The sequence below is a fragment of the Pithys albifrons genome, chromosome 4 (genome assembly GCF_047495875.1).
Source record: "Pithys albifrons albifrons isolate INPA30051 chromosome 4, PitAlb_v1, whole genome shotgun sequence".
In the NCBI taxonomy this organism is placed as follows: domain Eukaryota; kingdom Metazoa; phylum Chordata; class Aves; order Passeriformes; family Thamnophilidae; genus Pithys; species Pithys albifrons.
The window spans coordinates 42201577-42229565 of record NC_092461.1 but is presented as its reverse complement, the minus strand read 5'-3'; the positions used below and the strand labels follow the sequence as shown (position 1 = coordinate 42229565).

The 27989-nt window shown below is 39.9% G+C and overlaps 1 protein-coding gene across 1 annotated transcript in view; it reads right to left on the bottom strand.

The window, feature by feature from the left end:
- The window catches only part of SAMD12 (sterile alpha motif domain containing 12), a 189436-nt gene that overhangs the window by 121179 nt on the left and 40268 nt on the right, over positions 1-27989 (bottom strand). The window contains exon 3 of the mRNA XM_071553945.1: positions 22550-22679. Coding sequence (XP_071410046.1) covers positions 22550-22679 — 130 coding nt within the window. The remainder of the gene's footprint in view (positions 1-22549; positions 22680-27989) is intronic.

The window sequence follows — 27989 nt, the reverse complement described above, 5'->3', positions numbered from 1 at the left end:
GTCTGTTCCATCTTAAAAAGGAAGAAGACTTCCAGGATTCATTCTCTCTTCCTGAAAAAAAAAAAAAAGCATAAGCTGGTTTCTCAGAAACTAGAGATTCAGAGGTGAGACAAAATTATTTCCTCCCTCCTGAACTCTCTGTGTTTATGGTAATTTTATTTAGATTTAATTTTCACTTTTAGGCATTTTAAGGATTCTGCTGGCTTTAAGCCTGTCTCAGCTCTTCCCTATGAGAAAGTTGTTCCAACATCTTGAAATACCGGAAATGAGGAGAAAGAGAAGATGTGTAAATGACTGGGATAATGTGTTTGAGGAAAACAACACCTTTCTTCAAGGAATGCTGTTTCAGTGAAGTCGTGTAAGAGACAATGTGTGAAAAAGAGCCCAAAAGCAGTAATGTCACATCCAATTTTGGATTACTTCCAAAGGGCAACATGCAGCATATCACATTGCCCAAGTCAGAAGAGCTGTCAAGAATTTTTACACATATGCCTGACTCACAGAGACCGTTAATTATCATTGTAGGGTATGCCTGTGTCAGTTCACTTGTAATTCTTGGGAGCACCCTTAATGTGTTCTACAATCCAGACCTCTAAACTGGTACTGCTTCTGAAGCACTGTCAGGCCACATGGGAAAACTGTTGTTGGTCTCCTCCCACCTGCAAGTACAACTGGACCACTAGCACAGACTCCACTGGAACAGCTTTAAAGCAAAGGCAATAGAAGATCTGAGAGAGAAAGGAAGACAGACAAAAATCTAATACTTCTAAAGTCAGTTACCAGGCTTTGGTCTTTACCTCAGCACACTAATTAATGGGGATACCATTTCAGACTTAGGATAAACACCATGTAATAAATCACCTTCCTACAATTCTGCAGACTGAACACCTTCTGTGAAGTAACTTCCCCAGCATGGGAAAGTACCTGCTCATTGCCAGCGATGAGGGTCCTGCTGCTGCAGAATGGCACGGTACCAGCAGAGCTGCTATGGGACTGCTGGAACAGACAAGAACACTACTCTGCTGTCACACAAGTGGTCAGTATGGAGACAGCTCTTAATGGTTTATTCTTTTGGGGTTTCTGAATGTTATAAAACTGTTAATAAGAAACATTGCCACTTCCCACTCCAAGTTTTGAGACTCACCACAGATATTTTCATCAAGCTTTAAAGCACCACACTGACCACTGCAAAAGGTTTACCTGAAGAGGTGATGAAAGAGATTAGAAAGAACCACAGTGCCAGGAGTTTAGAAAGGTCGTGACTTACACCCACTCACATGCTGACAACAAAAACATTTGCATCTACAGAGAGAGGGGAGCGTCTCCTGAGATGAGTCCTGACTTGGAGCTTTTTGGAATTGCCAGCCATTCAGTGCACTACCAAAGTCTGCAAAATCTTTCACTGAACCTTAACTAGAAAAGAGAATCAATTCAAGACTACCTTAGGAAGTCCCAGAATGACAGGGAGAAATGGCTTTTAGAAGCAGAAGAATAGATCAGCATGCAGTTAACAGGCACTTAACATAGAAATGCTTCTTGCTATGACTGACTTTTGCAAAGCAATCAAGAGTTTTCTGAAAGCAAGAGAGAGCTACACTTTAATATGCAGTATCAGATAACCTCAGTTACACAAACAGTCACTATGAAATGAAGGGATTTTAAAATGAGAGAGAGAGACTCATTTCAAATCCAGGAGGGGTGAATAAGAAATCTGTGGTTTTAGACAAGAAATTTTACTTGTGTGATAAAGTAAAATATTGCTCCATACATACTGTCATGGTTTAATCCAGCTGGCACCTCAGTACCACACAGCCATGAGATGGGAAGGAGAATCAGGACAGGAAAAAAACCTTACAGGTTGAGACAAGAACAGTTTAATAATTGAAACAACGTAAAATATAATACTACTAATGGTAATAAAATATACTATTGCTACTACTGATGATAACAATTGTAAGGGTTGAAAACAAAACCCAGGATAAACAAGTGAAGCACAGCACAGCTGCTCACCAACCACTGACCAATGCGCAGCCCCAGCAGCAATCAGCCCCTCTTGGCCAAGTCCCACAGTTATATACACAGCAGGATGTCCCTTTGGTATGGAATATCCCTTTGGCCCATTCAGGTCAGCTGTCCTGGCCATGCTCCCTCCCGGCTTCTGGTGCAGCTCCTCAAGGACAGACTGGAAAGTCCTTGACTGGGGGTAAGCACAGCTTAGGGACAACCAAAACATCAGTGTGTTACCTTTATCCTCACACTGAATCCAAATCACAGCACTGTACCAGCACCTAAAAAGAAAATGAACTTTATCCCAGCCAAAACCAGGACAACACCTGAGTGTGAACTCATGCAAAGTGTTACTTATAACTGAGGCATTAAGGCTCTCATTCATATTTTACAGCTTCAATTTTAATCAGCTGCTACTTATAAAGTTATTTTCACACAGTTCTTGTTCTGTATTTGCTATAGGACCTGCTTGCATGTTATGACAGTTGTGCTTCAAAACATAAAGAGAGGAGTATAAAGCCAGCAAATGACATGACATTTCAGAATATTATATAGTATTTTTAATAATAAAAACTGAATAGTTGTTAGCATTAAAGCATTTTTATTGCAGAGTCCTAAGGCTGTCCAAGGCTAGAACATCATTTGCTTAAGGAGGCTAAATTAGAGCTCTACCAGTTACATTTCCATCTTCTCACACTGAAACTAAATGAAAATAAAGCACACAAGTTGTCTCCGGTGTCGTTCTTAAAACTCTTTTAGTCAGATGATACGGTTATTTTTTTATCCTTTATTAGTATTTTTGGATTGTGGTAAAGACTCACACATTGGAAAGACAAATAAGTGTAACTTTTCTGAGCTTTCTTATCACCCTAGAAGAGGAATAAAGAATTTGCATCACCTCTACCTGCTACATTCAGACCAGTGGTGGTGTGGCAGGAAGGCAGTAAATAAATCACTTCTCCTTCCATTAAGTTCTATTTCTACATAGTCTTAAATACTTACAGGAATTGGAAACATGATCAGTTGAGGCAGAGATCTATGGTCCAAGTTTCTCCTGTTCTAACTTGGACTCACTGAAGATTTCTATGACTCCACCTGGTTCAGCAGGTTACAGCACATGGGTTTGGATATGAATTATACTATTCACACCACCACAAGGTTTGAAAGCAACATGTCACAACTAACAAGAGATGCAGAAGATTTTGAAGTTACAGCATCAGACCTCTCACCACATTGTTGAGAAGCAATAGTCAATACTATATAGTTTAGCCACAGCTATGCCATTTTACAAAGTAACTGGAGAGAGTCCTGGCTGCTCCTTTACTTGGAACCTGCTTGACTCCTGCCTTTATAGCTCTATTAAACGACTGCCTGACAGATGGCAAAGATAAAGTTCCCTTCTCCAGGTGTCAATTACACTGAGCATTTCCAGTACATGACCATAGTACGGTTGTCTGACACATGGCTGGGGACTAATCGGGACAAAAATACAGGATGGTCACAGCCACACACCAATATTTAAAACTAGAGAAGAAAATCTGCCTGGATGCCCCTGGAGCAGCAGGGAACACATCACTCTGTAAAGAGATGCTGCTTTACTGGTTGTAGGAGTTATAAAGAACTACTAACAAAACTTAGTATGCTTGCAAAAATTGCAAGAGGACACAAGGGCATCCATGCTCACTTTGTTGAGGGCAAATCCAACCCACTTCTAAGTTAACCCACTTCCAACATGGTTTGACAACCAGATGACACCCAAAGTTTATGGACAAAAGGCATGTTAGTGCAAAACAATTTGAAATTGAGTCAAACTGATTTGTTGCCCATGTTGGGGCACTGCAGTTGCAATCAGGTTCAGGGCTTCTCAATAACCTCCTGCAGAGGACAATTACATGACTTGTCACTGTGGTTTACATAAAACAAAAAAAGTTCAATATTCGAGCTCTGATTTTAGTTCAAGGACAAATTTGGCAACTTCGTTTTTCTGTAAACAAAAAAGTCATTAATTATTGAAAAACAGCAAGCTGAGTATTTTTTAAACTCACATATCAATCTGGAATTATCAAGTCCCCAGATTCTTTGGGAAATATGATTAATAATTTTGTTACATTTTTGAGAGATATTATAAAAACTCCCTGCTTTCCCCAGTCTTTTGCTACCAATTATAACTGCAGGTTTGTACAGTGGAGTTTTTCAGACTACAATTGTTTATACTACTCTTTTACTGTGGGTAATTCACTGCGGTGCAGAATGGATCCAGCACATCAAAGCTTTTGCCACACAAAAGTGTTAATGGCACTGCAGTTTACAGCGCTTTTTTCTCCCAGATGGATGACCATATCGGTGTAACAGTTCCCAGCAATTCTTGCAAGTCAGCAATCGACTGCACAAGATTTAGTGGATGCTGTTTAGCTAGAGCTTGCTTACATAAAGAGTATGCAAATACTTGCTTACTACTGAAGGATTCACTCAGATGGAATGTAAAAAACCATATTCTACTTTGCGTTAAATTTTCAAGACTACTATGACTAGAAAGAAATAAAGCTTCCATCTTTTTCCTTAAGATGTGTTCTGGCATCTGGCATTCCAGAGCAAGCAATCAGTGCTCAGGTACTGTAATTGTTATTTTACTGACAACTAACTAGCTCTCTAATAAAGGGAAAAAACAAACAAACAAACAAAGATTCAGCCCTGAAGCACACCTGGTGAAAATAAACAGTCTGTCAGGGAAATGAAAGCCAGGCATCATTCATCAAATCCAACAAAATAAAAAGGCTCTGTGAGTTCTTCAGAAGTGGTGTCTCTGAAGGTCAGAACTGTATTGCAACAGTAGGGATCTGTAAGTAAATACTGCAAGTTCTTCAAAGCTAACCTCCATCAGTGTTGACAGAAATATCTCAATCTGGCTGTTCAGTCTGTAGAAGAGAAGGCTCCAGAGAGACCTTATTGCAGCCTTTCAGTACTTAAAAGAGGCCTATAAGAAAGGTGGGATCAAACTTTTTAGTAAGGCCTGTTTTTTAACCTAAAAGAGGGTACATTCAGACTAGATAGATCAAAATTTTTTATGACGAGAGTGGTGAAACAGTGGAACAGGCTGCACAGTGAGGCTTTAGATGCCCCATTCGTAGAAACATTCAAGGCTGGACAGGGCTCTGAGCAACCTAATCTAGTTGAAGATGTTCCTGCCCATGGCCCGAGGGTTGATCTAGATGACCTTTAGAAGTTGCATTTAACCCAAGCTGTTCTATGAATCAAGCACCACAAATCTGGATCATGTATGAAAACAGACACAGACTCACATGAGCATTTATGTGCTCATTTAGACTGCAATTTCTGGACATAAAAGTATTTGAGTACTTAGTTTTGAGAGAGAACCCATGAACATTGTGTATGGCCAAACTTCTCCAAGGAAGGCTCTCCCTACGAGGGCGTGCCCTTCCAGCCTGTGCAGTGGATTTTTTAGGTGAGGCACAGCGTGCACAGAACTGGCCCCACTGTTTAAGTCCTAAGGTTCATTTGCCATGGCCGAGCGAGCTTGGACAGTGACAGTGAAGTCCTTGGGACTGTCACAGCACCCGGTACTAACCGGGGCTGACCCTGCTGAGCATCCGAGATCTGACAGGATGGAATGGCAGGGAGGCATCGAACTGCCAGGGGGGTGATGATCCCTACTGAGACTCAAACTCAGGACCTTGGGATTCAGAGTCCAGAGTGCTCTCCTTTACACCACGGGTCCGCCCTTATGAAAATCATTACAACACCTGGAAACTGCATACACAACATATTATGCATAAGAAATAAAACTTACTGGTAATTATTTCGTATAGAAGGAATGCTAGTGCATTTTTAGTTTGAAAAATTCATTTTTAAATAAAGCTATATGAGAAGAAAATGTAAACTTTCATAAAATTATACCCTTGATGCACCACATAGCAACAGCCCCTCTAAACAGACATTCCCTGTACAGACACAAATGCACAATGCAGCCAACACAGAGACTCGCAAAAATGAGATATTGAATGTATTCCTAACAAAGGAGAACAAATATATGTTTTGGTACACACACACAGCACAGGTGTCAATGACTATGATTATAGCCACTTGACACCTTTCATAATCATCAAGTGCTGCTGAACCACAACCACCGAGGCTGAAAATTTCCAAGTCAGTTATTTTGCATCAGACTGATTTTTCAGTCTTCATTGCTGTTGCCAAAATTTCAACGGTTTTCAATACAATGTCAGGGTAAATACTTGCATTTCAGTTAAAAGAATTAAATAACTGTTGGGAAGAAGAAAAATACCCCACAGTTTCTAGCTGGAAGATATAATTTGATAGTAAGCCTTTGTGCCAATGTGTCCTCTTCATGAAGATCAACCTAAATTTGTTCATGTTAGAATCTTTAAAACTTGCAGTCTGCAGCCACTCAATAGACCCACTCAAAAAGTCTCTTCAAGACACTGTGCATGCTCCAACCCCAGGCTACAGGACAGAGTAGTGCCATGTAGTGCTTCATGGAGCCGGATACAACGAGAGAACTGTATCTCCAGTACTTCTAAGAGGTTTCCTCTACTGGAAAAGAAAATTGTTCAATAGGACAAGAAATCTGAAAACAGAGCTAAAAAGAGATTAAGACTAGAATAAAAAAACACTGGAGGGTCCCACTTAGGCATGACCAAAACAGAGCTTGAATTTGCAGTGCTTTGAATGGACATTAGTCAGGAACAGAAGACTGTCAAGACTTTCTCCACTGTCAGACAGTTGCTGAAATTCACTGGCAAAAAGAAGCTCATTGTCCTCCAGGGACTGGTCCCTGTAGAAGATCAGAAACCATCACATACATCTGTAATCACCATAAGCAGTCAGGGACAGCTCCACTGAATTCAGCTCTGACGATGAGCAGTGTGGGAATCAATGCAGTTCAGCACTGCACGTTAAAGCTGCAGTCTGCAGGTGCATATGCACTGAAGAATGTACTGCTTCACTCCAGTACCATGGACCATTCCCTCATAAGGCTCCACCTCACTCATGGCCCAGAGAGAAGACTGCTCATGAATGCTCCTTCAACTGGCCTGGGAGCTGAGCTCAGGCAAACCTGTGCCATGCTGCAACAATGCAGATCTACAAATTATGAAAGCAATATTAAAGATGCAGGAAATTAAGATTCAGATGATCCAGTTTCTCTTTGAACCATTCATGTAGTAGTTTAAGAATTAGCCTTTAAAAATTATAAAAGAAGTCTTGTACAGTTTTATGGCCGATGTAGTCTTCTGACCTAAGAAGGTAACTGTTTCTGCTTTTGTTAAAGAAAATTCATGCTCCAAAGTAAAATCTCCTGGCAGCCAGCAGTCATTGAATTACTTTTCTGAATGGACATCAGAGAACACCTGAACTTCACAATCCAAATAGCTCAAGTGGTTTTGCAAAATCTCAAACCCTAGGATTAGGTTGTCTATTTAAACCCAAAGAAGCTGTAAACTCAGAAAAAAAGAAGGAACAGCATTTGCACGAGTGGAATATAATCTTGCCTAGAAATGGGACAAACAGCTAGTGTGAACCCTGCTGCTTTCTGTCAAGACTGATTTGATGTTCTAGCACCACAGTTAGATCAGCAAACCTTCAGGCACTACTGCATGCAGCACATGGAGGCCAAAGACACTTTCATAGCTGAAGTGCTTCTGTTGATCTGATCCAGGCTACATCACCTGATGGTCACACATTTCTGAATCAGAAAAAATACTTGAATGGCTATGCTTTCAGAAGAAATGGTCTTCAATAGTTATTCATTATAATTTTTAGGACAGTGCAAGAGTCACTTCTGAAGTGGCAAATGTAATGAAATTCCCAGGCAACAGCTCTAGAAGTCAGAGTCTCCTACCAGGCTGCAGGTTCTGGTACCTATCCCAGCAAAAAAAAAGCATCACATGCAGTCTCAGCAGCAAATTTTTATCTGCTCTAGAAGGAATGTGTATATAGACAGGGAAAACAGATGGTATTAACAGGCTAATCATATCTAAGAAGAGAATTAAAGAAATGGCAGGTATGTGAGCATGTCCCAGCATCCCATTGGGCTCGTGAGAAGTGTGTAATAGTTTGTTTACAGATGTCATCTTTGCCTATGTCACATTTGGTACATTTACAGAATTCAAGTCACAAGGGAATTCAAAGAAAATACAGAGGAGGAGTTTATACCTGAGAGTTAGATTTTCCATACTACATGTATCTAGCCTGGCATGCTCTCTGGTCAAACATGAGAAAATAGATTCAAACCCTAGGACAGCTGTTGGGAAAATCCACGGTACATCTATAAATTACTAACTGGTTTCACCATATAGTTTCCTAAGTACAAGTATTTACTCCAAACATGATGTTTACAACAGGGGTACATCTAGTACGATGCAGGACTGCTCACAGTGGGAATGCCTCTATATCAAAAGAATTATCCTAGACCTAGTCTGACATACTGATTGAACAAGCAGGAAAAAATACCTGTAGAGCACCAGAACAACTGGTTAATTGGCAGATCACCTTATCTGCAGTTTTGCTAATTAGTTTCTCCTGCTACATGGCATACCTAATTCAAGGCCTGTAGCTTCTGAGGGGTGTTTGCTTCTCAAGCAGCAGAAAAATAAAGCCAAAATTACAAATCTCCCACATACCCAAATTCACACAGCGAGGCTGCAGAGTGCACCAGAATCAAGAGTCCGCAGACATTCCTGCTGAAGGACCACTGTGACCATGGAGCCTGGGAGCTGCATGCAGACATGTTTTTACCATGCATCTTTCCATCCACCTTCCTCACCTTTTGAAAACTCGATTTGGTCAAGTCTACCCTTTTTCCTAGTAAATGCTTCCACTGCTGAATGACCTGCAAAGCCAGGATTCATTTTCTGATTACTGAATCACTCAAGTTTCCAATTTCAGCTTTTGATCACACGCTGTTGTCCTGCTAAGTCCCTATATCCAGTTATCAAGTCACCTATCAACCTTCCTTTCAGCAACTTCATCTCCTGTAACAGGACAACACAAGGCACACCCTCCAGACTTGGGAAAATGCTGTGTTCTGCCTTCCACCTACTTCTACACTGTTCTTAGAATTAAAACATCACAACTGCACACACTATCCTTGTAGACTTAAGCAGCCTGACCTGTGTATGTTACAACAATCCCTGCTATTCAATACAACTTTTATAACAAGAGATTACATTAGTCCCATTAGCTTTTCATTCAGAGTACATGTACCTGGCTACCTATACTAACTCCCAACTAATTTTCTTCCTTGACAGCCTGCTTTCCAAGGGAGAATGGGCAATAGCTGTGGGATGAAGGATTTTCTCATATACTGCACTACATTTGGTTACAATAAAACAAACTTTCTTATAACCATTTAGCTAGATTATTTATAACACACCTGTACCATTACCCATCCTGCTGATTGTTTTTTCCACATCAGCTGCTACACTTAGGCAACCAACACAGGAAGGCTGAAAGATGCTGCACAACCAGCTAAACCAGGGGACACCAATAAAGGCCCTTTTCATTAGTGTCTCCCTACTGTGTATGGGCATCTGTCAATGAACCAGCATGATTCCAGCACACAGCATAAGGAATTAAAAGGCACATGTTTAATTAAGATGTCATGGGATCCTAAGCTGCATGCTTTCGGGGCATAAAAAGGTACTATATTCCACATGGTAGCTGTTAAATACTAAACTTGTACCCTTGCCAATGGGGAAAAAGAAAAGTACCAGGTTAGTTTTACAGACTGAGCATCAAGATAACTTGTATTACCTATACAATGCAATTCTTTGTTTACAGAAACCCAAACTAACTGTTCCATTCTTTTGGTAGAATTGGCAAGAGGCTAACAGGTCTGTTGCTTTTTCTGCTGACAGCAATAAAAAAAATCCCAAACTGTCATTTATTAACAGAAAGAAGCTTTCTCCATGAGATAGACTAGGAAGGAGTCAGTATGATATGGGTTTGAATATGGCTTAATGTGACATAAAATAGGACTGTACACATCTGTGAATGGCAAATTCAGCAGCAGATTAGCCTAGGATAATGGTTACAGGTGACATTCATCAAAATCAAGCTGTCTTTTGTTTTTGATAAGCCAATATATGACAAGCTTTATCTATATGTGTATAGCATCCATAAACCAGTGGACACAAGCAACTTTGCATGGCAATTCAACCAGTGCTTGACAGCGGATTGGATTGCAGTACTTCATAGGTTTGATATGCTCATAACAGACAGTCATATTCCTGGCATTTCTCCAGACAGTGTTTATACTGTTTATAAACAGCAACAAAATATTAGAACATGTAACAAACATTTCCTTATAGGCCATTTGGGATTATTCCACATTTGTCACTGTTATTTGAATAACCTTATTAATCCATCTTCAGGTTCTGAGCTGTTATATTTAGATCAAAAACACATACTGCAAGATAAAATATACATAACCTGTGTAAAATAAACATTAAAAAGTGTAAATTCAAAATTACTGTCAAGGTAAACCTTGACTAAATAGAACAACTGTGTCAACATTCAAAACCCAATTGGACATAGCCCTGGACAATCTGTTCTAGCTGACCCTGCTTGAGCGGGGGGGTGGACTACCTGGTTTCAAAAGGACCCTTCCAAACAAAATAACTCCAGGATCTAGTGATTTGACTTACAAACAGGTAAATCATCTCAAATCTGCAATTCCCTGCACCCAACAGAACCTGCAGAGAAAGTGACTGGGGTATATAGACATAACTTGTTTGGGGGATCCAATGCTTCCCTCTAATCACAGCACAATGTCACTGGGCCCTGTGCAACACAGGTGCCATGTCAGTACAGCTGACAGGACTGGGATTACACTGACAGCTTGTCTCAAACACATGGCACACTGACAAAAGATACACATTTCCTCAAGGGTATCATTGTTTGGCATTTCACAAAACAGAACAAAACCTCAAATTCCCCATGGAGAAGATTTAGGTCTTTTCTTCAGTTACCAAGAAGTAACACTATTGTCTGGAACTTGGAGGCTTCTCTTACCAACCTGGTAGGCAGGAATTCGTTGTGCTTCAAGCACTGGGGAGCAGAGTGAGGTCTGTGCAGCCTGATGGGCTGCAGGCTCTTGAGGTTTTGAAAACTTCTGTGGAACAGACAGCTCATGTCGTGACATGATTTATTTTACTTTCTTTGAGTTGGGGTTGTTTTTCATACTTTTATGAAAGGCTAAAAGACTAAAATAAAGACTACAGAAAGACTAGAATCCACATCAGACTGCAGCTACTGAAGAACAGAGAACATGATTTTCAGCAGCAACACAGACATCAAATATAAGCACTCACATATTGGATTATGTTCGATAGTAGCTGTAGTTGGATAATTCCTGTTCTGATGAGTTATTATTAAGTTTTACCTGAGGCCAACCACTTAGTGTTGGTTGCTGCATAACAAGAGTTTGCCTCTAGTAAGTACTTTGGGACTCAGTAACATACCTTAATGAAATCTCAGGGGAGGAAAGACTGTATTTTGTCATGTTTTTTCTTAAAGAGTCATGTCTTTAGTGCACCTTGTTAAAAAAGTTCATGGATTAATCCACATGTCCATGTTTCAGACCAAAATTGCTTATTAAGAACCTAGTTTTTTGTGTCTCTAGGCTCATATTTCTAAGTGTAGGGTTTTGGTTCACAGATAATAAAATTAATTAAAAGATACAGGTTCTCATAGCTGATTCCTCTGTTTGAGCAACAAGCATTCGTCTGGATGCACACAGGACAGGGAGCTTTGTCCTGCATCAGTTCTGTGCTGGTCACCACTAGGATCTAACCAGGTAAATGCTTCATAGGATGCACAGATCTTGCTGTGAGAAGGGATGAAAATCAGCTCCTGAAAGCAGTAAGGGCTGAACAGAATCCAGCCTCCTTTTTTTTATTCTTTTGTTTGTTTCAAGAACTCCTTCCACTGAATTCACAGGAAAATGTTGGAGCTGGGTCCTCCTATCTTTGCTGAAAGAGCCAGGTATTCCCCTCTGCTGTGCATTCTACGATAACAAGGACGAAGCTCAGTGTCAAGTACACTGCACTGGACCCTGCCAAGCTTTCAACCAGTTCAATTAACTATATCAAATCAAACAATTTCTACTGGAGCACCAGAGGCACTTCTTTTTTAGTGAAGGCTATTCCCTCGGCAAACCCTGAGGAGCAGAGGGCAGCTGCTTTAGCACTTCAGCAGTTTAAAAAAAAGGCAAAAAAAAAGGCAACAAAACAGCAGCTGTGGATTTTATTTTTTTTGTACTATAGGGGAGGTAGAGAAGGGAGAAATCCTTTCTCCCTGTCTCCTTGCTCTCTGCAAAAGGCTCAGCTGGCTGGGCTGGTATTTCCACAAACAGAATCATTTTCAAAGAGGGACATGACAAACGAGGCGCTGACAAGCCCATTAGCAGAGCGGGGAGGCCGGGGGTGAGGACGGCAGTGGTCACCGATGGATGGCAGGGGATGCAGGAACGCGGGGATCCCGCGGGATCGCTCCCGCAGCGCGGGCACGGCTCAGGCTGTAGCCGGTGCGCCGCCGCCCCCTGGGGGCAGAGCGCGGTACTGCAGCGGCGGGGCCGCCGGGTCCGCGCGCTGCGCAACCCACAGGGGAAACCCGCAGTGTTCCTGGGGGCATCCACAGCCCTTCCCAAACACCAGCCCGCAGCCACTCCAGTGCTGAGGCACTGCAGGACAGTCATGAAGCCTGCAGACGGCTGTTTGTCCAGCCACAGTGGAGAAGTTCGGGAGGGGTGAGCTGCAGGGGCTGAGCCCAACTCCTGCAGATCGTGCCCTGAGTCCCTGCAGAGGGTCTGGGGAGTGAAACCAGAACACAGCTGAGAATACAGGGCTGCAACAGATTGACTAACCCGTTTGTCAGACCTGGTGCAAGAGTGGAGTTGTTGTCTACATATATATTAAAAACAGAGACTATATGGAAGCTGGAACCACAGCGTTACTGGTCTGGGGATCAGGCAATGTCGAGACTCAGAGGCGAGAAAAGGACCACAACGTATTGCAGACTGACCAGATGAGAGAGATTAACTACCCATTTAGAATCACGGAATCATTAAGGTTGAAAAATATCTCCAAGATTGTTGAGTCCAATCTTTGACCAAACACCTCCATGTCAACTAAACCGTGGCACTAAGAGCCAGCCATATCCACTTGTTTATTGAACGTTTTCCAGGGATGGTGACTCCACCACCTCCCTGGGCAGCTCATCCCAATGCCTGACCACCCTTTCAGTGGAAAAGTTCTTCCTGATGTTCAGAACAGAAGTCAAACTTTTAGCTGTGGCCTCAGGAACGTTCAGATTTCAGGAGAGTTTTCTTTCCATGTTTCACCATGAGGTTGGCTGTGTTATTAGACTGAGGAACACTGCCAAATAATTACAAGATTACACTAAGACTAAATCCCCGTATCATGAATAGCACATGCTGGCAAGTAACAAGCTGAAATAAATAGAATCAGCTCTAGCTGCTCAATGGTATCTCAAACACACACCCACTAAGCAGGAAATTAATTCACTTTTTCAAAGTGAAGAACAGTAAGGTCTTCTAACAACTTCTCAACTTCATCCTAGTTTTTCTCACCTAAGTTTTTCTTACCTACAACTGAGCCATAAAATTGACTTTGCAGATGCACAGCAAAGGTGACAAATACTTCTTCTCAAACAATAGCACAAGTAACCTGAAAGGAGACCCTGCAGTATCTCCCATTTTGTCCTGGTTCCCACCAGAATGGGATCCAGAACTTCTGAAGTGCTGCAGGAAAACTTGACTTGATGGAAAATGAGAGCTCAGCAGTACTAACAATCAGTTTAACTGAGCTGGAAATATAAGTTCCAGACTCCACAGATACAGTAGAGTTTTTAAAGAGCAACACAGAATAACAGCCTAATGAGACTTCAGTCAGAGCACAACACTTGGAACCAACACAATTAATGCAAAAGCCTAAATACTCAATGGCCAGTACTAAACTAAGTATTGCATCCTTTGAGGAGGAAGACTTCAGACCATTATGCACCATACTGAAGTGGTTCATCAGTATTAATCAAGTGGGGAAATAAAGGAAAAAAAGAAGTGCCATCAGGGTTAGCAATGCTGCATTCTATGGCTTCAGGCTACTCTTGAAGGTCTTTGAAGTAACAACAGTGCTTGACCTTGCCTAGATTCTGGGTAAAGGGATCCCACAGCCCAGCAAATGATCAAGGAACATGGTAAAGTAATGATGGTAACAGTCAGTGATGGATCCAAAAATGTGTAGAAAAAGAATATCCTAAGAACTAAAAGGGTAGAGCTTTGATACTGACCAAAATGACAGAACTTGTAATCAAGTAATCAAGCCCCTTGCAAAGCAGCTAAGGAAAAAACAATTGATAGAAAGCATGCTTCGTCAAGATCATGCGAAGGGTCACAAAACAAAAGGTGGACAAAGGAAACGGGGTGAACATAGAAGGGGTGTTTTCATAATATCATCTCTTAGCTATATTAAGTCCATCAAATTCATCTTCTTGGAGGCATCCCTTGCCTCTTGACTGATTACTACAGCAACTTATTCTGTTATTCTTGGTTTTACAAATCTCACTTCAGCTGGATGCCTGAATCACCTAAGACAGACTGGTAAGCACCCAAAGGCTAAATCAGTAGCTTATAAGCTTTTTGGCTCTGTCAGTGGATCACAATCAGTGCTCAGTTCTTCTTGCACATATACTGTGTAGCCTTATCAGCAAACCAGGAAATATCACGAAGCTTTACAATTTGGATTGAGAATTCCTGAAATAGGCTTTGCTAAGACATTTGATACAGTTTTCCATATCTTACCCTAAGTCACATTTTCAGATCCCTTCTGAGTAAGAAACAGAAATTGATTTTGAAACTGGCTGCCATGGTGAGAGGTTCTGGCAGTGGATTTTACACGATATTGATGTGAATCAGCGTTCTATAGAGAACAGTGGATCAGGTTTACAAAGACTGTACAACCAAGATCTTTTCAAGGAGAATGGTAAAACATGATATGATCTGTAGTTATGAAAAAATTACTAAATAAAGAAAACAAGATTAAATTAAAAATGAAAAACCCTAATGTTAGAGGAAAGGAATAATCCAATTATCATTGCATGTATAATTATGAATCATTAATTCTCCAACAACTGACAGTACATGAGGAGTACTGAGGAGTAAGTAAACACTGCTTCAAATAAAGAGCGATGTATCTTTTTCTTCTGTCCCTTAAATACTCATACCCTATGAGTACAGAAGAACTTGTCTAAGCTAAGTTGACAGGAATTTTCAAATCTGAAGCTAAAGGACAGGAATTATATTTTTCAGTTCAAAGATGATTTGGATTCTGTGTTCTACATCAGGCAGGAGTTAACAGCTACAGCAAATCTGGCTACCATGGTTCTTACTGAATTCTTATATAGTGACAGAGGAAAGAAAAAGAAGCGGCTACAGTGCAATTCACTTCTGAGTACACTGTAGGGCAATTGTTTACTGAGACCATGAGAGACCTTCACAGATAGTTTCAAGTGGAGAGCACCTGCCATGGAAAGGCTACCAGACCCAAGAAATACTCAGTGTGACAGAAAACAGTGTAAAACATTCATCAGTTACTTGCACAGCAGATCTCACAGCTAATAATGGAGCAGGAGAGTGGAAACTTCATTCTGAATTTAGTATATATAGAATTTAATACATCATTGGCAAGCAAGATCAAAAATGCCTCCATCGCCTGTTATCAACTCCCCTTTCCTATCAAACAGAACAGTTGATATTATCACTTCTTTCACACAGGATTTTATGTAACAAATAATGGCATCAGACACTCCCCACTGGTTTGTGCACAGAGCAGAAAATAACTTCATTTCATTACTAATTGATAAACTAGGCAGATTATTTTTCACAGAAAAGGCAATTGATCAGAAAATAATCAAACTATGTTAATACTTAAGCTACAACTCTCATAAAGTGTTCCAGTGTCCCACTGTTCCCTTCTCAACTGCAGATGAGCCTTCCTGGTCATACCAAATCTCTCATGAGCCATTACAGTCCTGTCTCCTGTTGTGGAATTTGGCTATATATTGCATGAGCTACAATCTGACTGAAAAGCCAGACCCAGAAACCATTTCTAAGACATGAGAGATTACTCTCACACAAAATTTTCTGTATCAGTAGGAGGCTGAATAATGAAAAGAAGATTTCCACTTTTCAAACTTCTTTCAATTCTACACTATATAAACACAGTTACATTAATAAATTTCTGATACTCTTTTCCATGCAAAAAGAACAGTTGCTACATATTATGCAAACAGGAGCCTTATCCCAATTCCCATCATTCTTTGATGTGTTCCACATGTCAAAAATTTCAGAGGAGGCAAGTATGAAATGGGGAAAACTCTTTAGTACCTCACATTTTCCACCACGAGCATCACAACTCCACAAAGAATGCCGCAAATAGGTCTGACCTTGTCCAGGCAGCAGAATAAAAGCTCTCTCCAGGGTGAAGCAGTGATTTTATTTTATTTTTCAAACTGCAGATGGATTGATCTGACAGCCCACCAACCTATTAAGGTCTATTAAGAGCTCCCAGAAAGAGCATGGAAAACTGGCATAAGTAAGGACTGAGGGTAAGGCTGGCTTAAGCTTTGCACCACAGAGAGGGAAGGGCTTCACAGAGATGGCTGGAGATGGAAGTTCTTTCTGCTATCCACTACTAGACAAACACAGAAGACAACTGTTGTGCTGAAGAGCACTGTCACATGCAAAACAAGAAAAATAAATATTTTATTGGAAATAGCCTCTATTTGGACACAACGAAGGTGTTTTCTGAGGTACATGACAGTGCTAGAAGAATGTTCTTTCTTTCTACAGGTTTGAGACTAATAAAAGAAAAACATGGCAAGCAAAACTTTAACAATACTTTAAAGGAGGCTTAAATATTTCCTAGAACAGCTTGACCTGACCCAGGACCTTCTGTCCTTGGTACCAGTCCTACACTTCACCCTAAAGACTCCTCTACTGATAACAACCTAGAGGGTAGGTTGTGACCAGTTTCTAGGGGACAGCAAAACAATGTCCAATAAAGGTGCCAGTTTGTGTAGTCTTCTACACTGTAACTACAGTCAGAATTGTGAGAAGACTCTTGAGGGATAGGTGTCAGGTAACAGACTGGGGACACCTACAGAGGCCACTTTACAGAAGACCTCATTTTGCTTCTTGCATCAGGCCTCACATTAGGTGTGCTACATCACTGGCACAGGAGATAATTTGGGTCAGTGTGATACTCATCAATAATGGAAGGATCAAAGATAATGTTGGAATCACTTCCAGGAGAAGGATCAGAAAATGAGCAGAAATTGTTCCAAATGAAACAGACCTGCTAACAGGAAGACTCAGCTGACTCAACATCTTTTGTACACATATCACAACACATTTAACAACACTGCTATCTTTATCTGTGTTGTATAATCGTAAAAAATATGGCAAAGGATGAACATGATCAGGAGGTCACAATGGGGTGAATAAACCCACCTGGTTTTGGTCACCCTTCCTGTCCCAGAGCTAGGAATGAAACCCAAGTCTCCTGTGCTCCACTGCACACCCTTCATCCCCAAGTCACTGCACTGGTTGCACCACAAAACTCAGATGAGTTTCATGAAATGAAGGGCAGAATTAAATTATTTATGTTCTGAAGATTGGAAAGATTATCGAGCAACGCTTTGATGAAAAAAACCCCAGACTTTCTCTGTATGGAGAGAGTAGCTTAGACCCTGAGGATTCAGTGAGCTCCCAAAGAATACCAGTGTAACCTGAAACAAAGCCAAGATGTCTCCAAATTCCAGTGTAGTACCTTAAACCACAAGACCATCCCTTCACCAACATGCTTAGCAACTTGAGCATTTCATCTGATATGATAAATTCCAGCATCTATGAAGATATTACTGTAGTGAAAAAAAATAATCAATTCAGATTTTAAAAGTATTCATAAATACATGTCAATAAAGCTGATTTAATTCAAGCATCTTTAGAGGTTATAGGATTAGCCCGATTTTGAGCCTATTTGCAGCAGGTTCCCAGTAGCAGTTCATATTTCATTTTCTGTGGTGCCATTTGGTACTTAATGAATATTCAAAAGTTCTGGTCCCTGCTAAAACTAAAATGAGGTTGAGTCCTGTTCCTTTCCTCCTTAAAATTTTAATTTAAAAAGGCTTCAGTCCTTTCAAGTACCTCCTATCAAATTCTTTCAATTGGACCAAGGTACCTCTTGGGTATTACTTTGACAGAATGAGGTTTGTTTAATGATCGTAGCATTAAAACCTCATGCTCTGAAGACATGCATTAGCACAATGCGGAACATGGCACAAAAACAAAAGGTGAACCAGGGTTTTCTTCATTCCTTCCTTCCTTCCTTCCTTCCAACAAATACACATCCATAAGCCATTGCTTACATTTCATCTTTCTTACTTTTTCAATGGACCGTTTGCCCCCAAATGGTTATTCCTTAGTCACTCTATGCCCAGTCTTGTTTCTGTTAATGCTATGACCTTGCAAAAATCTTCATTTGTTTCAATGGTACAGGACAAGACCATAAAAGAACAGCTCGTATCTCTACAACTCCCCAGTCATTTAAAAGTATTGCTGCCTGGCAAATTCAAAGCCACAAATGCACACAAAGCAAGCTCCATTTCTCAGGTTTATCCCCTGGAATATATCAGTATAAAATTAGTGTGTGAAAAACTGGCAAATCAGTGCAATTTTTTATGTCTCCTCCATCTGGTGTAAACACCAATACCAGTTGTAGAGCTTCCAGTGACATGGCCCTACCATGACATTGCCTTCTTGGTTGCACAGGCTACTGTCATCTTCATTCCTCCTTTCAGTCTTATTTTTCCCATCACTATTAATTCCTAACAGACACCCTTAGATCTCACTCAGCATAACTCCTTCAAATTCTTTTGGTTCTCACTCTGTGTCCAACACCATGAAAAATCCTTCTGACCTGTTGCTGAATAAGTCAACCAAATGTTTCGCTCCCTGAACCCAAGGATGTTACCTATTAAAAAAAATCCCAATTTCTTATTAGACATTTTCATATTTAATTCTCCCTAACTGGCTGCAAGAAGCATTTCACTGGTTCTAGAGTACTCAGTAAGTACTCAGCAAATCATAGGACCACAGAAGAATTTAGATGGGAAGGGACCCCAGCAAGTTTTTGGCCCAAACTTCTGCTTAAAACAAGAACATCTATGAGATTGGATCAGGTTTTGCAAGGTTTTATTTAGCTAGGGCTTGAAGTTTTCCCAGGGCAGAAACTGAGCAACCTGTTCCAATGCTTCATTGTCTACATGGGGAAAAAGTTTCTCCTTATGTTCAGCCTCAGACTCTTGTTTCAGCTAAAGTCTGGTGTCTCTTATACATCACTGCCAAGGGTCAGGTTCCATCTTTTTGACAACCTTCTTCTGCATACCAGGGGCTGCTGCTAGTCACCCCATTCCACTCCACCCTGGCAAGCTGCCTTTTCCCCAGACTGAAGAAGCCCAGCTCCCTCCAGCCACTGGTCACAGGGCAAGTGCTCCAGGCCTGAGCATCTTGGTGGCCCTCCCCTTAACTTGCACTGGAGGTCTAAAAAGTGCAGAGTAAAAGGAATAATGACAATCCTCATCAGGTTACTATGGTCCTGTTAGTAGTGCCCATCACTCTGTTAGCATTCTTTGCTGCCAAGGCACAATGCTGGTTCATTTCATCTTCTTGACTATCAGGACCACAGGTCCTCTTCACCAAAGCCGCTTCCCAGCCAGTCAGCCCCACACTGGGTGGGGTGCAAGAGGCTCTGCCTTCCCAGCTGCAGAACTTTTAATTGTCCTTGTTCAATTTCATAAGGTTCCTATTGACACATTCCTCCAAGCCTGCATCTGGTCCCTAGGCCCAGATACTTATGGATGGGCCCAACTCTTGAGTCTACAGACTGTTACCTCCGATTTTCTGTCACCTGCAAATCAGATGAGAGGACACTCTGTCCCATGACACCCTCAAGATCACTGTTGATATGAAGATTTTTTTCTTACTAGGTAAGTTTCCAGATGAAGCATTTTTTATACACCTGCAGCTGGCTCTTTGTCAGAAATAAAAGGTATAAAATCTGTGGAAGGAAAGGTCATTTTGGGTTGCATTTTTGTCCCCAAATAAATAAACTGTAATCAGCAACTAACAATCTCAAAGAAATGCCACACTTTCCAACACCTATGGTTAACAATTGTTAGATACGTTTGCTCAAGATTATTTTCCTGGCTTATGATCATGCCTTAGATTTTATCTTCAAAAATAAAGTTTAAGTATCTTTTCATGTCATTTTCTTCAAGTTCTTTTCCATCATATTTTTTCATATCAAAATAGCCTGTAAATTCATATTAATTCCTGAGAAATTTTCAAAAATCACATCAGTTTTCCATAGCCATGTCTGGGAACAGTTACACTACCTTGGCTTCATCTTCATATTAATTTCCGTACTCCTTTCTGAACCACAAACACATTGTTTTATCCCTTTATTAGAATTCAAATAATCAGAGTTATGGGGACAAACAGCACTGGAAATATCCTCCCAAGTTAAAGATTTCACTCATAATACTATTACAGTATACTTTCATAAAATCCGTACAAACAGTGATTGTATTTCTTCTTTGGTAGTTGCTGAATTGAAGTTATTTTCTTTCCTGCAGATTTACTTTCTAACACTTCTACCAATATTTTCCTTATACCTCTTTTGTGTAAATTAAGAAAAATTGATCTCTATTCTACTTTTTCACAAAGGTCTATAAAGTTCAAAGTTTTGCACATCTGCAAGGAAACTATAAGGTTTCCATCTGTGTTTCTGTTGAAATGAAAACAATTTTGTCCTTAATTCTAGAAACAGACAATATGATAGTAAAACAGTATTAGAAAATATTTCAAAATAGCTTCAGTTTCTTCTGGTCGTGCTCTGGATGCAGTCAGCTCTGTACACATGGGTGGAGACACAGACTGCATTCCTACAGACTGCATTCAGCAGATGGTGACTGAGAGGAAATGGGCACAAATGGTTATGTACCAAACCTCAACACTTACCAAACCAGCACAAACCAGCTTTCACATGTAGGTGTGTATAGGTACTCATGGCTACAGAGTAAACAAATATTGGTAGTTCAGTTTGCCATGCTAGCAATCATTCATGTATTATCAGAAAGAAAACAGCAACAGGAATCAAGGTAAAACTGGAAACACCGCAAGTGCATATATACAGACACTGACTGAAACACACATTAGTTAACAATGTATTGTTGTTAAGACTGAGACGTGTAAGTGAAACTCAAATCTCTGCTTAACATTAAATGCCTGAATTCCAGTTCCCAGTTTCATATACCAAAACTTCAGAGAACAAATTAGTGTTCCAAATTAAACTTTTTACAGATTAATTACTGCCTGGTATGTAAGTCCTATTTAACTCCCAAGTTATATTTGCTAAACTGATGTCAGTTCAAAGTAGTCAGCCAAAAAGACAACTACAGCAAACTGAGTAGGAGCTGACAAGTCAAGCAGATCAATAAAATCAATATCAACTTCTAAAGAAAATAGGAAAATAAAATACAATTATGCTTTTAATATATTCTTTTAAGAAAAGACACCAAGTTTGGAAGGTTTGAAGATCCTGCATATATCTAGGGACAAACCATGACAGAAGAAAGAATTATTTTTCAGACTAGACAAGGAAAGTATGTGCAACTGGGAAGCACCTTATTCAGTGAAGGAAAGGCAGCAGGAAAGAATAGTTGGTTGTACTCCAACCACATTTGAGACAGAAAGCAGTTTCATTTGCTGGAAATAGTAGTTTAGATTGATACTAAGAAGTACCAACTTTAAAGATCATAAAATACGAAGACAAAACACTAAAAAAGAGATGCAGAAATTTTCTCCACTGCAAATTTTCCAGAACAAAGTTAGCCAAACACCTGCCAGAAATGAACTTGCTGTATTGATCCTGCTCCAGGCCTAGGGAGGGGCTCAGTTGGGCTTGCTTCCCATCCTATGCATTAAGGACTCTAATGTTCAGGTTTTTTTTTAAAAAGAGGGAGAGGACACAAAAAAGAGTAGGAACTCAAGGTGAAACACCTCAATGAAAAAGAACATTTACATAAATGACATTTTTTCTCAGGATGTTTCTTAATTATTTTGGGTTTGGGGTTTTTACTTATTTGGAATGAACAAGGTGGGACCTTTACCTATATAAAGACTGGCCTCTTTCCTTGTTTCATTGACCCTGAATAATCCGAAATTTATATTTTAGAGAGATGGGGAAATCACTTACCACATCCTAGGAAAGCTGGAACATTCTCTCTGCCCTAAACTTTGCAGCACTTTAGTCATATAATCAACAAAAAGCCCTCAGTGCACAGTCACAATCTATTACCAGCAAAATAAAACAATTTGACACATTTTAAATAAGTAAAATATTTCTGATAGTGCATACTTTACCAGTTATGTCATGCTGTTTGAATGACTCACTGTAGATTTGATACTGATTAGGGCAATGTTTCTTCAGCCATTTGCAGACATCCTGCTGGGTCCATAGCGCCACAGGCTTGGTCAGCTTCACAGTCCCAGACTAGAAACACAGAATGAAGAACAGAAATGATGTTTAGTCCACCCATAAGTTTCAGAAATATTTATCTGTGACACCCATATAGGATATTAAAATAATAAATGAAGATAGGAGCTGCCCTGACTGGCAGATATCCAATAATCCCCAGCACGTTACACAAGACCCAGTTATTCAAATACATCACACAGAAATTGCACACAGTGAAAGGTTTTTAACATTACTATGCATTGCATGTATGTTTCTTGCATCACAGAAACATTTTGCACCATTTCTTACTTGAAACACAGTTTAAAGAGTGACCAACGGATGACAGTCAAAGGGCAACAGAGGCACACTTAGAATCCTTCAAACTCACAAGGGATATGTCCATTTGTGTCCCAGTCTGGATTTAACCATGGAAGCCCAGAAATATCCTCAGGCCAGACATGGGCCTTAGCTACAATAAGGAAAGATCTTGCAACAAAGTTCTTTAATGGAGACGAGCCTAAAGACTAGTTCTGCCTGGGAAAAGGAGACTACACACCAACAGAGTGTAGGGCTGGGGATATTGGTTCATACCAAGCATTTCAGATGACATAGGTTCTAATTTGAGTGATTTTTACAAGCAGCTATAGTTTTTAGGCTTCCTTTTTACTTTTAACCCTCCTACAATCACTTTTATATGAAACAAGTAGGACTCCTACTTAAACCAGTTGCTCCTTTGTAATAAATAACAATTTAAAAAGGAACACTGTTCAATACATTCTTGAAAATTCAGTTTTATAATACACTGTTTATACATAAATTGATTGCATTATTATATGTACAAAGTCACAATTCATTTTATCAAACAATTCCCCCTTGCACACTGACTTTTTTTAACCATACAAGAATGCTGAGTTCTAAGCAACCTGAACTGCTGGGACTTAAAACCTCTTGTCAAAGCCAGCAAAACAACCTAAAAAGAAAATAGATTCAAAGTGATTTACTTTTTTTTTTTTTGCAACACAGTCTGCCTAGGAGACTAAGAAAATCTTAAACAGATGGGTGGTTATTACCAATAAATGTGTAACATTGGACACTGCTGATCTAAGTGGGTGTGAACACCAATGTATTCCTTCACTTCATTATTTTGTCAAGCAACTGCATCCAGGGAATAAAATCATGGTGTCTCTGTTTCTATTCTATGCATGCAGAATACTGTCCTCCAGCTCTCTGGTGATGTAGAAGTTCAAGAGAAGTTTTTCTGCATAAATTTGAGGTGAAAAGGAATGTCATCTCAACCCATCTTCTCCATTAGGACTCATGGCAGATTCCTTCAATATTGACAGCCAGGGTTTATTCCAGCATTTGCACAGATGTACTCTGTCAGACAAACCTTTTCAAAGTTGCTTTGAAATTTTGCATTACAAGAAGCCCTAAGGACCAAAGCAGTTTTAAGCCAGTACTTTGCATGTCCTATTAAGTCCATAAAGTACATCATGCAAAGATACTAAATTAGGGAGAGGGAATATGGCAGACCTAAAAATCCAGCAGGCAAATGTGTCTTAAAATTTCTCATGCACAGTTGTCCCTATCTCTTTTTTATTGCCCATGTATAAGTTAGATAACTAGCAGAAAAATTATAGTTGAATATATAACAATGCACATCCCCTAGCTCTGCCTTCTTTGATTTGAAGACAAATACACTCATCGGAAACACTGATAGGCATCATTCACATTTAAAGGTATCACAATAATGCAGAAAACACCCCAAATCATCATTCTCATCTTGTGTTGCCACCCACCAACATTACAGCAGGCAGAAGTTTGACTGACAGAGAAAAAGAAACTTCCAGAGGCATTGAAGATGCACTATAAGCAGGACAGTCCTTGCTCTACCTCTGTCCTTTCTGAGAAGCTCATCAGTCTTCTACGCATACAGGAACCTGCATAGGTCTGGACAAGGGGCAACCTCTGTAGGGAGAGCAAGTGCCCTGTAACTCCAAGCTCCTCATGCCACTCAGAAGATCAAAGGCTCCTCTTTGAACTTCTCTGGCCTACTTGTTACTGCTGTTTGAGTCAAAGAAGAAACTGAATTTCAACGAAGAGCCCAATCTTATGGTATCAGTTAGCTGGGTTTTATGACATATAAATGTGTGTTGTTCACAATTACATCGAAGAAATAAACAAGTGAAAATAGCCACATAACACAATCTCTCTGATTCCACAGAAAGCCCTGAACAACAGGGTCAAGACTTCAACGTCTATCTATATTTGAGTTACTGCTTAAATTTAAGGATATTTCTTGAGCATTGGAATTTTTGAAGACTAGAGAAAAGTCTCTCAGCCCTTGAAAAATAAATTCTTCATGGGTTTTCCTTGTACATCATAGAAATACTTAAAAGACAAATATTTGTATACAAATATGTATAACTAGCTATAGATTTACAAGCTATTTATTCCTCGCTGAAAGTACACAAGCAGTGCCAATGTTTGTTTTAACTGAGAGGCTGTTCTTTTCAGTTCAGCAACTACTGTCCTCTTAAAAGGTTTAAGCACCATCATGTTAAATAGCTGAAGAACAAGTTTATCAACAACTACAGCACAAATTTAACACATCCCTCTGTGCCTATGTAACTCAAAGATGTTTTCAAATGTAGCTTTTATGCCGTGCAATACACAGATCACTGCACTGCAAACATACACACTGATTTCTTACTGTCCGCTGTTCAGAATCATTACAGAAACATGTTGCACTTAAGCTTATAAATGCATCCAAAGAGTACATTTTTACACTGACACCATCAAATATTAGGTTTAATTTTCTCATTCATAAGGACTTAATGAGCTAGAGGAATACAGGGGTTTTAAAGCAATGGTTCTAAAAAGTCTATTGTAGTCACTTTCATTTTTGGAACAGCTTACACAAAATAATTTTCCAGCAGATGCTCTAAATGAAAAACTATTAAAAATATGCTTCCCTCACACAAAATTAATTTCTTATTTCTTCCTTATTCTAGAGCTAGATCCTATACAAAAAATGCCAGCAAACCAAGGAAAATTACCTTTACCATAAACAAACCTAATAAATCAGTCCTCTGCCATTAACTCCATATAAACTACCTAGACAGGTGGAAACCACACTATGTTTTACTTTATGCTTATCAGCTCAGTCAAACAACTGATCCAAACTGACTAAAATAAAAAGTACATTAAAAAATTATCTTTGGTCTGGCCTTGCCTTCCATTTTCCTGGCATAAACTCATCACAGGATCACCTTTGCTGGCAACGTTTTAAGAGTTTTAATCCCACCAAACACTATGTCAGCTCATGTGCCAGATATAGACCTAATAAGTCTTTAGTATTATGATATTTTCTTGTATATTTGAAGGAAATCCTGCTCCTTCTGGACTTTGTGACAAACTCTTTCTTGCTCAACCCCAGTTTTTGCTGAATGAATCTCAAAGTATGAAAATGATTCCCAAGAAGAAGAAACCAGTGCATTTACTACATGACAAAATTCCATACTCTCTTTGTTCCACGGCATAGGGAAGACAGTATTTTAAATCACCAATCCAAGAATAAATAAATAAATAAAAATTACAGCTTGTGCATTATTAGAGAGTGTATTTCAGTGTTCAGAATAGTATTAGCAACTAAGCTCTGCTCTTCCTAAGCAATGACATACAGGTTATCTCGTCAGCCTTTTAGGTGCAGTTTACCAAACCTGCCAGTTCTGAAGGTCAATTTATTCACTAGAATTTCTTTGTCTTTATTTATCATATTACTCCATCAAGAAAGAAGGGCTTCTGTATTTTTGAGTGACGAAAGATTCAATCTCATTATTAAAACTATGTTACATACCATGAGACAAGTTATTTAGAAGAGCGTCTCCAACCTTAACATATTGTGTATTTACAAAACTGCTCAGATTACAAAATCAAGGGATTGTGGAGATCAGAGCCCTCAGCCAAACAGTGCTGCAGGTCTGCTGGAAGGAGGCTGCCTCACACTATTTGTACCATCCAATATGCCAGCACACTGATCCTGACATATAAACAAAGTCAATGCGCATTTGCATTCAAATTTACCCAAAGTCAGACACTACAGTTTTTGCATGAAACAGATAGATAAAAGAGGCACTGCTGAAAGTATTAAGGCAGATTTTGCTCCAAGATACATCTTGGGAGACTCAGCTCTGGAGTTTCCAGTTTAACTAGAAAAAGACAAAGCAGAACCAATTTTATTACAGTGTTGATCAAAGGATTGTCATAGTTTAAGCCCAGACAGCAAGTAAATACCACACAGCTGCTCATTCTCCCTCACACACTGGGATGGGGAGGAGCATTAGGAAAATACAGTTAAACTCCTGAGTTAAGAACAGTTTAATAAGTGAAACAAAGTAAAATATAATAATACTAATGATAATGGTATCAATGAAAATAGTAACAAGTAAAAGGAAGAGGAGAAAGAGAGAGAAACAACCCCCTATTAAAACAAGTGATGACCAATACAATTGCTCACCACTTGCTCACCAATGACCATCCCATCCCCAAGCAGAGATCAGCCCCTTCCAGACAACACCCATCCCAGTTTTCATACTGAGCATGACATCCCACAGTATGGACCATCCCTTTGGCCAGTTCAGGGCAGTGCTCCTGGCTATGCTCCCTCCAAGCTTCTGGTGCAGCTCCTCAGGGACAGAGAATGAGACAATTAAAAGTCCTTAATTGATTTCGGGTAAGCACAGCTTAGCAACAACCAAAACATCAGTTTGTGACCAGCATTATTCTCATACTGAATCCAAATCCCAGCACTGTACCAGCTGCTGAGAAGAAAGCTAAGTCTACTCCAGACAAAATCAGGACAGGACACAAGCAAGGCAAGGCTGCAAGGAAAAGCACCATCAAATATTTACTAGACCAATAGTGTGGGTTCTGCCAGCTGTGTTTCAGACACAGAGATCTTCATAGGAGTAGACGTGGGTACAGCTGCTCAATGTTGAACTGGGATGTTAACCCAGTCAGGCACTTCGAGGGAAAAGGGGGCTGAGAGCTGTGAAGGGAGGTGTGAGGAGAGCAAGGGAAAGAAGTAGAAAGGTTGTTACCACCTAGCAGGGACAGAGAGAACAAGATGTCACCCTGAGAATAATACAGAGTCAGCTGGGGCAGGAAACATTAAAATGCCTCAGAAAACCACTGATGTGTCTGTGACCAGAGCAAGAGACTGGAAGGAAAGAAATAGGATTGTTTCATCCATGAAGTTGAGAAGGAAATATTTGTTAAATCAAAAAGTAATTTCTGTAAGCAAACTAAAAAGGGCCAATGATATATTTAAAAATTAGAAAAATA